Source organism: Budorcas taxicolor, chromosome 16 (genome assembly GCF_023091745.1).
Source record: "Budorcas taxicolor isolate Tak-1 chromosome 16, Takin1.1, whole genome shotgun sequence".
Classification (NCBI taxonomy): domain Eukaryota; kingdom Metazoa; phylum Chordata; class Mammalia; order Artiodactyla; family Bovidae; genus Budorcas; species Budorcas taxicolor.
The window spans coordinates 59,116,853-59,129,029 of NC_068925.1; the positions used below are offsets into that span (position 1 = coordinate 59,116,853).

A 12,177-nucleotide genomic window follows, 5' to 3' on the forward strand; every position below is an offset into this window, starting at 1 on the left:
GTGGTGGGAAGAACTTTTGTACTGATAGCAGCAGAGCCTGCAGAAACCGGAACTAAGGAATTCACAGAGCTTCTTTCAGTCTCTGCGAAGAATTTCTCAGTATGTCATGAACTTGAGTGGAGGTGGGAGAGAGCCAAAAGATAGATGTCTACTGGGGCGTGTTGGTTGATTACTGGTTGGGGGAAAGGTTACTGACTGTAACACAAGCTGATGTCAAATACCGTCCAATATATCTCGAGGGGCCCCTGTCTAAAATTACTTAAGATGAAATGCTGTAGAAACGCCAAGGTTCCACTGTGGAGAGTTCTAACAGCAATACAGTAGAGATCTCATAATGCCTTGTCAGTCACTGTAAGAGAACATTTTAATATAACTTAGCCCTGTGCATGAGGTATTGCTCACCCATTTAACATGGAAACGGAGGCTCAGAGAAGTTGCTGTCCTTATCCAATATCACACAGCAAGTAAATGGTGAAGCTGATTGGTGTCTGAACACAGACCTCCCTCAGCGATGAGGACGGTGAGACTTCAAGGTCAAAGGCAGTAGCAGCCACAGCTGCAACAGCCATGCCTGAACATCAGCCTCTGAACATCAGGGTGGAGAGGCGTGGGCTGTGGCTACAACTCTATTGATGCTGAGAATGAACGAACCAAGCCAGGTCCTGCCAGGAGAAGGGAGGGGACTTGGACAGTGGGGGTCCTGTGATTCTTCTGGGTGGATGATTAAAGGCCAAAAACCATTACACATGTTTTTTCAGGCCACATGGTTCCTCAACTATCCCACACCCTAAGCCCTGTCTGTCTCACTCAATCTCAGGATAGCTGGGTAAGCACAGGTACATATGTTGTCTTTTTTTCACATAACACACTTTATCAACTTTATTTCCTGAGTCTAACAGCAAAATACGACTCCTGAGGCTTCCGGAAGGAATTGAGAGACTTCTGATCAAGAAACAGCCTTTCAAACAACCTGGAAACCTGTTTGAGAGTGCCGTTATCTGGGAGAGATGATACTCTGAAGTCTTCCACTCTGGCTCTTCCTTCCTCCTACGAGGAAACGCTAATCTTCCTGCAGAAACTGGCTTTAGTCGCCAGAGCCCCCACCTAGACTCAGCACCTCTGCAGCTCTTCGTCTCCCCTCTCCACTGCCCCCTCTCTCCACTTTCCCCTCCAGCCTTCCTACCTCTACTGCGCCTTCGGCTCCGTGAGGGGTCGGTGTAAAAGGTCAGTTGGGGGTCATTTTCTGCCTCCGTGCTAGAATCCCCTTCAGGGTTCAGGAAGGCGGAACCAGCTGTAGTAAAAAGACAAGAGCAAAGAAACAGTGTCTTCAGTTTTGTCTTCGTGACACCAAATCACTGGGCAAGCTCAAGGGAAAAATGAGAGCAGGGTGAGTGACAGTCTGGGAGGAGGAGCCACAGACACTAGAGCTTCCCGATACACAGATGTGTTGGAGAAGCGGATCTTTACGGGACGGCCATCACTGGAGCCCTACCTCCACCCAGCCCATCCTCCTACCGAGGAGGACCACCTGCCAGAGAAACACGCAGGGGGACAAGGGAAAAAGGGAAACTGTCTTCATTACACGTCATGATTCTGGTGGATAGAGACTGGAATCAGGTCTTAAGGGGCACATGTCTATATGTCTTAATATTTATGTTTATTCTGGTTCTAGGTTCAATATATATTCAACATGACAAAGAGAGAAAAAAGACAAAAGACCCCAAAATGCATAAAAGGAACAACCTTGATGTCCTCTAAATCAGAGAAAGACTCTGTGAACATTTGATGAATGCACCTTGTCTTTTTTTCTGATACAGAAGCAGATAAAGGTTTTTAAAAATTCCCCTTAGAAATGGCATTCTGCTGTACCTTCTATTTTATAGCATCATTTCCCCCATTGAATAGATGGTGGGCTACTTTCCATATTAACAGATACAGATAGATCTGCATTGTCATCTTACGTCACTGGATGGGAGACAGATGTGCAAGTAGTTAAGCAGTTCCCCACTGATGGACACTTAAGCTATTTCCAATTTTTCACTCTTTTAAACAATGTTGTGATGAACAGTCTTTTACACACATCTTTGCACACTTGTCCAATTATTTACGAAGGATAAAGTCTCTCCAGTGAAATTACTTGGTCAAAAGAGTTGTATGTATTTACATTTTTGGTAAGTAGCACTCAACAGGCCTGCAGAAATATGGCTCAGGGACTTCCCTAGTGGTCCAGTAGTTAAGAATCCACCTTCCAGTGCTGGGGAGTGTGGGTTCGGTCCCTGATCAGGGAGCTGGGACCCCACAAACCATGGGGAGACTAGGTCTGTGTGCCATCAGTGAGGATCCCACATGTTGCATCTGGGACCTGACACAGCCAAATAAATTTTTTTTTTTTTTAAAAGAAATACTTCCCAAATACAGTCATCCTAGCCATGCCTGAGACGGGGTCAAGGATATTAATGGCCCTGCCTCCCCTGATATTAAGGAAGCCACCGTCAAGCCCTCGAATAAGATATGGATACCTCTTGCTTTGTTGTTGATCCTCTTTCTCTGGCTACTCGAGGTGTGAGAGAGCAGAGTGGCCTGCTGGTGGTTGGAGTCCACAGGGCTGGTGGCGATGATGTTATCTTTATACTTGTTCATCAGTGACAGCTTGGCATTGTCACTTCCTGTATAAGGAAAGGTCAAGGCAGAAACTTGAAGAGAAAAAGTGGAAAGAAAGTGAGAGCAAGGAAATCTGCATGAACCAGGTAGAGAGTGTTTCATAGAAATTGAAATGGGAAAGCTTTAAAGGGAAAGACTGGAAGAGATTAAAATACTTCTCTTTGATTTCCAGGGGATGACAGAGTTATAAGAGAAGGCATGAAGAAAGGAAATCCAATTCAACCACTTCTGTATTGACAGGGTCCCCATGTGTGGCCGTTTGGTGAGAGAGAGACTGCAGATTTCTTTCCTTTGGTAAGAACAAGGTTTGACAAAAATTTGAATTTCAGTGCATTCAGACAGAACTTGCCCCCTCTCTGTCATCCCAGTCTGCACCATTCCCTATTGTCTGACAGCCGGCTCTCTCACATATTCATGCTATCTGCCTGTTCCCCGAGTCTCTAGTCATATGGCTACTCAGTGGGCTTAGCACTATGGCAGGTGCTATGAAAAATAAGAGGTATTAAAGATATGTCCCCGTACTCTCCAGGAATTTCTGACTTTAAATCTTATAAAGTCTTTCCTAGTCTTAGGGAATCTTCTCTAGATAAGCAGAATGGAAACATCCATGATGCCATTTCACTCTTTTCAAGCCCCACTGAAAGTCCATACATTGTAAGCAAGATTCATTTCAAAAAATGTCTTCTCCAAAGATAATTGGGCAGTTCCTTGAAGGATCATTGCCTTGGGATTTTATCAACAGATAGTTGTTATTTATAGAAGTATGAGAGAGAGAGGCTATAAATGAAAAGTACAGTCTTTTCCTCTCTGCATTTTATCGACCTTGGACTTGCTCAGCCACATTAGGTCCAAGACTCTTTTATACTCAGTGTTTCACAGATACACAAAGTGTCTAAGGTCAAATGGTTTGCTTGCTTTCCTTCATTTTCTTTGAAGAAGTACATCTCTTGTTAAGACCACAGAGGTTATAGGCAAGGCAGAACAACTTTCCCAGGCCAAAGTCTCAGGAGTCATAGGAAAGAACAGATATCTCTGTCCCCTCCATGTCAATGGAAAATTAAATTGCCCACGCAAACATACTACATGCAAAAATGTCATACACATCTTTCTTGCTATCGCTTATTTCCCTGAGGATTGCTCATTGCATATGAAAAAGCTTCTAACCCACTCTTCTGTTGGATATAAAAGTACCTCTGCTTCCTAGCCTAGATGTCCATCAACAGACGAATGGATAAAGACGTGGTAGATATGCACAAAGGAATATTACTCAGCCATAAAAAAGAACAAATTGAGTCAGTTCTAGTGAGTTGAATGAACCTAGGACCCAGAGTAAAGTAAGTCAGAAAGAGAAAAAGAAATATCATATATTAATGCACATATATGGAATCTAGAAAAATGGTATTGATGAAACTGTTTGCAGGGATGTAATGGAGACACAGATACATAGAACAAACTTGTGGACACAGTAGGGGAAGGAGTGAGTGGGATGAATGGAGAAAGTAGCATTGACATATATATACCACCATGTGTGAAACAGATAGCTGGTGAGAAGTTGTTATATAACACAGGGACAGCCTGGTGCTCTTTGACTACCTGGAGGGATGGGATGGGGGCAGGGGAGGGAGGCTCAAGAGGGAGGCAATAAATGTCTAATTATGGCTGATTCGCCTTGTTACATGGAAGAAACCAACACAACATTGTAAAGCAATTCTCTTTCGATTAAAAAATAAATTTAAAAAGTTTTTTTCAAAGTATCTCTATTTTCAGTGCCAAATGGAAATGGAGAGGGATCCAATTTATCCTTGTTCTGACTTTCTATATTAGAAGACAGCTCCCATCATCGCAGGAGAAAGCTTACTCTTCTTGCCCACTTGGGAAAGGGCCCTGGCACATCTCAATATGTATGTATGACAACCAACCATGAAATTAGAGAACAGCTGTTCCCTAGCGCCCCCTAAAGCCACGAGATGAGAACGGAGTCACCCACCCGGCGTGAGGTCCATCCCTGCCTTCTCGTTGCAGCCCTGCAGGGAGTCAAGGGTGCGGGTGACCTGGCTGGCGAAGTCCTCCCCTCCGTTCATGCACTCCCGCTGCAGGTGGTGGCGCAGGTCGGTGATGTCGTACTCGTAGCCGTCCAGGATAGGCGTCTCCCGGATGCTCAGGGTGCCGCTGGAGTTGTGGCCCTGCACGCGGGCGTTGCGCAGACTCTCCCGCCCGTGCCCGCCGATGAGCACGGAAGGAATGTAATGGATCTCGTTGGCCGCCTCAGCGCTGGCACTCTTCTGGGGTTGAGGGACCCGGCGGCGCTTGCACCAGCGCCGGCGAGTGTACAGAATCATCACCAGGCACAAGATAGACAGCAGCAGTGCGATCATGCCACCCTGGGAAGGAGGACAGCAGATGGACACGCAAAACAGGTGAGCTCCTCCCGCCCAGAGGCGTCGGCCCCTCCCATTGTCACCATCCATCACTCACCCGTTCATTTATGCATTCATTCACTGAGGTGCAGTAAGTGCTTATAGCAAGCTTCACTCAGCAGCACAGCGACAAGTCTGCTGTGATAGGCATTCAAGGTGAAATAAAAATGGAACTGGGGTAATCACACATCATTTCAAGTGATCCACGGTTGCTTCTGGCTTAGCAAACAATTTAAAGATGAAAGAAGTCTTTGTGATTGTGTGTATGTGTCTGTGTGTGTGATTTCCGCTGCTGAAATAAGGGAGAAGGTTTGTTAAGGCAGATCTGCTGCATGTAAAGCTGGTTTCAGGCCAATTTTTGGCAGTGGAATGGCAACTAGTTTCTTCCTCTTTCACGTCTTAAAATCAATCACGTACAGATTCTAACTCTGGCTCCACCAGTGGTCAACAAGTCCTATAAATCTGAAACCTCAGATTCCTCATCTGTATAGTGGAGAAGGTACCGCTTACCCTCGCAGGGTGGCTTAAGGAATGTTAGGTAACTATGCAGAGTATCTAATGGAGTGTACCACAGGGCATCAAGGATGTCAGCCCAACCTTAAATGTCTCCCAAGTGCCCAAGCAGGAGAAAACCAGCAACCTAACCAAAGAGAAGTTTACATCCATCAGAAACTCACAACCAAGTGTGCAGAGAAATCTCATTATTCGAACGTGACTTTGGGGGTTACTGCTGCTTTAGGAATCCAGTACTCTTGCCTGGAAAATCCCATGGATGGAGGAGCCTGGTAGGCTGCAGTCCATGGGGTCGCCAAGAGTCGGACACGACTGAGCGACTTCACTTTCACTTTTCACTTTCATGCCTTGGAGAAAGAAATGGCAACCCACTCCAGTGTTCTTGCCTGGAGAATCCCAGGGACGGGGGAGCCTGGTGGGCTGCTGTCTATGGGGTCGCACAGAGTCGGACACGACTGAAGCGACTTAGCAGCAGTAGCAGCAGCTGCTTTAGGAGACAGCTTTCTCCCACTCCACAGTCTTGAGTGACGTTTTCATCCTTGCTCTCGCTCAAGAGAAGGGACTGAGACCCACCTCCTGGAGTCAGACGGGCAGAGGAATTTCCTTCTGAACCTTCTGGTGCCCCAAGGCCGTCCTCCGGGGCCATCACTTAAAAACCTGAACACCACTCAGTTTTCTGTCAGAGATGAGGATGTAGTGCTTGGTGAGACTGAACATCTCTCGCCTTGACATGCGCCTGGGGCAGGATTTGGAGGGAAGCTCGCAAGCCCGTCACTGCACAGCACTCAGTGGGCATAAATCTTCCCGTGCACAATCTGTATTCACTCCCTTATTTTGGTCAATATCCCTCCGAACCTATTTCATTTGGTGGGGGTGTGCCAAATGGTTCTGCTCTCAACCTTGGGCTTCAATCACTGCCGCCCCATCATATAGGCTAGAGATGAAAACCCTCTATTAATTCCCAGGGACCCACCCACACAATGCTGGGTCAAGATGATTTCCTCAAATGTATTAGAGGGGGCCTTTTCCAGTCTCATAATAATTATGTCTTGGATTTATAAAGTTTCTCTCCCTGTAAATATTCCCATTTATCCTCCCTCTCCCCCCACCATTACCGTGAGCAAAGGAGTGTGTGTACACATGCATACACACACATACACGATGTTGTTGCTTTCACACAGGCAGCTCAGAGGAGCCGACAAGAAGCAACCATCAGCTCCCAAATGACAGGTCATGTCAGGTGGGTTTTGGGGAACATACACTGGCCTCCAGGTTTTCAAATTTTTATTTTATCTGCATAACCCTTTCTCCTGGTGCGATCTCCCAAGCAAACTCAGAGAAAGCAGGAATATGAAGCTGCTCAGGTTACAGTGGTCTTCCCTCATAGCTCAGTCAGTAGAGAATCCACCTGCAATGCAGGGGACCTGGGTTCGATCCCTGGGTTGGGAAGATATCCTGGAGAAGGGAATACACTCCAGTATCCTGGCCTGGAGAACTCCATGGCCTATATAGTCCGTGGGGTCCCAGAGTTGGACATGACTGAGCGACTTTCACTTTCACTCTCAGGTTCCAGTGGGAGTCCAGAGCCACACTACTAGGTCCTGGCTAAGCACCGAACCTGGTGCCTCCTGGCAGCCCTGCAGACGTGTGCACAGAGCCCCTGGGGCACCTCACTGGGTGTCCTCAGTGGAAGGAAGTTCTGCATCTATCTGCTGAGAATGAGTGTTTGGGTCCAATCCAACGGTTTTTTGGCAGACCCTTTATCTCAGAGTCAGACCCACTATCCTTTCCTTCACCCCACACTGAAACTGCAACTATAGGTAATTAAGCCACACAGAAGGAATAACTACCTGAGCAAGAGAAGCTGTCAGACACTGAATTAAGTTAGCAAAAGCTTGAGGTAATGTTATTCCCTAAAGAGCTGTAAGGGGAGCATAAACATCAGTCTCCCAGGAATGGTTGAAGCACCATCTAATGCCTGCAGTGAGGTCTTCAGGCACCCCTTCCTCTCTGATTCTCCTTTCAGGTGCTCACAATGGGGCTGTGATAAGATCCAGGACATAGCTTCATGCCCTGTATTATGCAGGGATAAGGCAAGTTCAGTGGCCTGTTATGGGGCTTTTACTATGTATCAGACATTTGCCTTCAATGCTCAACACTATAAAGGTAGGGTCAACAATTTCCCCATTTTACATTTGACAAGGCTTGAGCACAGAAGCTGAATAACTAGCCCAAGGTCACAGAGCAAATGAATCATAGGACTGGAATAGAACCAAAACAACTCCCACTCCAGAGCCTACCTTCTTAACCATGAAGCTGCAGTCACTCTGAGTGAGTTCTGCTCACCAGAGACATACACAGCCTGGCATCTATCTCATGAATTGTAAGAGGACAGAGTTAGAAAGTATGGGTGATTCCACCTAGATCCACCCTAACTTCTTGAAGAAAAAACAGAAACTACTCAAAGTGCACATCTAGCTGACAAAGAGGCACTACTGCAAACAAAGGACCTTGCACCAAGCACCTGCTCAGCGTCCAACTCAAGGTTAGTCTGCAAGGTAAAGACAGCAGGTACATTTCAAAGTCTCTGTGTTAAAATAAGTCTATGCATCACACACTACTACATGCCTGGAGGATACCATTAGACTCTCAACTTAGCTGCATTTTCAACATAGAAATCTATGCTATCTCTTAACCGCGAGATCCAGTAAAAATCTTCGGACTCAGGTCCTCCTTTTCTGAAGAAACGAAGTCAGAGAAACTACAAAACTTGGGAGTGCAGAACTAGTTCTACACCCAGATCCTCTTCCACTGATCTTTTCATGGCCCTGTTTTGTTAGGGTTATCTGAAGTCCCCTCAGGGGCTTCCCTAGTGGCTCAGTGGTAAAGAATCTGCCTGCCAGTGCAGGAAACATGGGTTCAATCCCTAATCTGGGAAAAATCCACATGCCACAGAGAACTAAGCCTGTGCACCACACCTACTAAGCTAGCACTCTAGAGCCCACGTGCTGAACTACTGAGCCCACGTGCTGCAGCTACTGAGCCCATGTGCTGAACTACTGAGCCCACGTGCTGCAGCTACTGAGCCCACATGCTGCAGCTACTGAGCCCACGTGCTGAACTACTGAGCCCATGTGCCCTAGAGCCCACGCTCCTCAACAGGAGAAGCCATCCCAATGAGAAGCCTGCACACTGCAACTAGGGAGGAGCCCTACTTGCTGCAAAAATAAAATAAATAAAATTATATTTTTTTAAAAAAAAGGATTGCTAAAAAATAAAAAAAGTCCCCTCTACCATGAAGGAGCCTAGATACCTCAACTAGCAATATTTTATACTAATTTAAAAAAAAAAATAAGCCATAGGGAGCTAGAACACAAGTTTTCATTTAGCTAAGCCAGTTCATTTAGCATGTCTAGTACTGCTTTAGCAAAACATTCCCTCTGCGTAGAGTCACTGACTTTAGATGACCTCAGCTTTTTAAAATCTGTTACCAGTAATGATCTCCAGCCATCAGGCGAAACTTAGCACAGGCATATGAGAAAATATTCACAGTCACTCAAGCTGTGGAAAGGCCTCTCCACATCAATAACCCAAATTGACGGCAGGTGTCACAACACTTTGCTATGACTTGCTAATTGTGACTATTACCGAAATGATAACATGCATAAGTTATATGATAATAATTTGTAATATTATTTAATAATAATAATATTTTGCAATAATAATTTGTAAAATCACCACACACAAATCCCCTGACTGTTTATCTGCTCTATCCAGTGAGGAGGGTAAAGGTAGGTGAACTGTATGTGCAGAGCCTCCTCTATTCTGGGAAAAGGCATGGATGTAGCCACTTTGATAATGTTCCTTCTATGGTGAGGTCTCAGAAAGCTGATGCTCAAATTCCATCGCTTTTGCATTCTCATGATAAACCATAGTTCTCTGATGTTATCATTAATCCTTCTACTTCCACTGGGGATTATAAGCAGTTTCAATGTCACAGATGCACTAAGATTTTTCTTTCAAATAATCTCATGAAACCAACAGGTGGTAGATGAGTGGAAAGAAAGCCTAGGCCAAGAAGGGCTAGGAGCTTAATAACCAAATCAAAAAGAGCAAGGTGAGTTGCACAATCTTCTTGTCTGACAAAAGACAACTTGTTGGCAAACTTATGGTTACCAAAGGGGGAAGAGGAGAGTGATAAAGTAGGAGCTTGGGATTAGCAGATACAAACTACTATATACAAAACAGACCCAGACTTCCCTGGTGGTCAGTTGTTAACTTCGCCTCCCAATGCAGTGGCTGTGCGGGTTTGATTCCTGGTTGGGGCAATTAAGATCCCACATGCCTAGTGACTAAAACACCAAAACAAAAACAGAAGCAATACTGTAACAAACTCAAGACACTCATAGACATTAAAAATAGTCCACATAAAAAAAAAAAACCTTTAAAAAATAAAATATATACAGAGTGAAGTAAGCCAGAAAGAAAAACACCAATACAGTATACTAACACATATATATGGAATTTAGAAAGATGGCAATGACGACCCTGTATGCAAGACAGGAAAAAAAGATGCAGCTGTGTATAACGGACTTTTGGACTCAGAGGGAGAGGGAGAGGGTGGGATGATATGGGAGAATGGCATTCTATCATGTATACTATCATGTAAGAATTGAATCGCTAGTCTATGTCTGACGCAGGATACAGCATGCTTGGGGCTGGTGCATGGGGATGACCCACAGAGATGTTATGGGGAGGGAGGTGGGAGGGGGGTTCATGTTTGGGAACACATGTAAGAATTAAAGATTTTAAAATTAAAAAAATAAAAAACTTAATACTAAAAAAAATAAATAAAAATAAAATAAAATATATAAACAAGGTCCTACTGTGTAGCACAGGGAACTATGTCCGGTTTCTTATAATAACCTATAATGTAAAAAAAAAATCTGAAAAAAAATATAACTCACTTATTTTGCTATATCTGAAACTAACATAACATTGTAAATCAACTATACTGTAATTTAAAGAAAGGAAGTTTGTTGAGAGGAACAAACTTCCTCCAAGCATTCAAACCCATTCGAATAGACTAGCCCATGGCTTGTGAACACGAGCACACAGATGAACGCTGTGGGCAAGGTTGTCGCTCAGGCTTCACAGAGGTGCACAGTTCTTCATAAACCTACACCTGGCTTTGAGCTTTGGCATCACCCTAGCTGTGCTCAGAGTAGGTACTTCATTTATGTGTTAAGTTCGGTTTTTTTGGCATTAAAAACAAAACAAACAGAAAAAGCATTAAGGTACATGTGGACCCAACTGACAAGTAACAAATGCAAACTTTGAACATTAAAAAAAAAATAACACCAATGGCAAGATATGGAATTATTGTGCTCTTTATTCATTTTTTCATGAGATTTCTGATTATTCTATTGATCTCCCTCAAAACTGTTACAATTTTGTATCTAGAAGTTTGTTTGGGGTCTATGGGATCTCCACATCTATTAATAAGATGCTTACAAAAGATGACATTAAAAATATATTTTTCTTTAAAAAAATCAATAAATCATTTCTAGCAGCTCTAATAGAGATCAAACAAATGAAATCAGCTTTTATTTCATCATGAAACTGACATTTCTGGCACTTAGCTGAGAGAGTAGTATGAGGTTTGTCAGACAATTTGCAGATTTTGGAATATTTATGTAGCAGTGTTTTATATAACATTGCTGGTGACTGCTCAGGGATAGAAAATTCTACACAGATTTCCCTTTTATGCTCACCTCAGTCATGCAGGCCAACCACAAGACTGTCTCATTATCTGACCTGCCTATCTGTCCTGGCTCTGGGTCATTTCTCTCTCCCTAAGCTAACCCTTACTTGTCCTTCAAAGTCAGTTCAGTGACATAACTCAGCCAATTCTTCTCTGTGTTACTGAACCACCCACAGAATGCTTCACACAACTAACCACAAGTACTTTGATTTGCTTGCTGTTCTCATCTATTAGATTACAGACTTCATGGGAGCAGAGGACACCAAGCTCCACGGTCAATCACAGCACCTTCCGTGAAGTAGCTGTTCAACAGTTGTGGAAGGAAGAGGTGGAAGAAGGGAGGGGGGAAGGAAGCAGAGAAGGAGGGAAGGAAGGAAGTGAAGGTCAACTTTGAATAACTTTCAATATGGACATCACTTCCATGCCTGCAAACAAAGCTTATGTGAGTCAGTTGTTTATGTGACTCACTCATTCAACTCATCACTCAATCATTCAACAAGTATTTACTCACTTCAGCATTTTTCTGATGGTCACTGTTACGGGGATTCTGCAGTGACTAATACAGGTATAGGTCCTGATGCCACCAGGTTTACATTCGAGTTAGAGGAAACCATCTTTATAATTTGGTTTTTAAAGGTAATTGAAAATTTGTAGGCACAAAAGGAAGACAAAAAACAGGTCACAAGGCCTATAAATAGACTGCCATGACTTCTCTTATAACAGAAGACATTATGATAGGTAAAGACATCTCAGACTGAGGTGATACTCTAGGTATCATGCCAGGGGCCAGTAGAACCCCTCCATTATCCCAAATCAGTGTCC

The 12,177-nt window shown here is 44.1% G+C and overlaps 1 protein-coding gene across 1 annotated transcript in view; it reads right to left on the reverse strand.

Annotated features, from left to right (window-relative positions):
• The window catches only part of ASTN1 (astrotactin 1), a 356,719-nt gene that overhangs the window by 191,286 nt on the left and 153,256 nt on the right, over positions 1-12,177 (reverse strand). The window contains exons 3-5 of the mRNA XM_052653778.1: positions 4,649-5,042; positions 2,520-2,666; positions 1,184-1,291 (exon numbers count right to left, since the gene is read on the reverse strand). Coding sequence (XP_052509738.1) covers positions 1,184-1,291; positions 2,520-2,666; positions 4,649-5,042 — 649 coding nt within the window. The remainder of the gene's footprint in view (positions 1-1,183; positions 1,292-2,519; positions 2,667-4,648; positions 5,043-12,177) is intronic.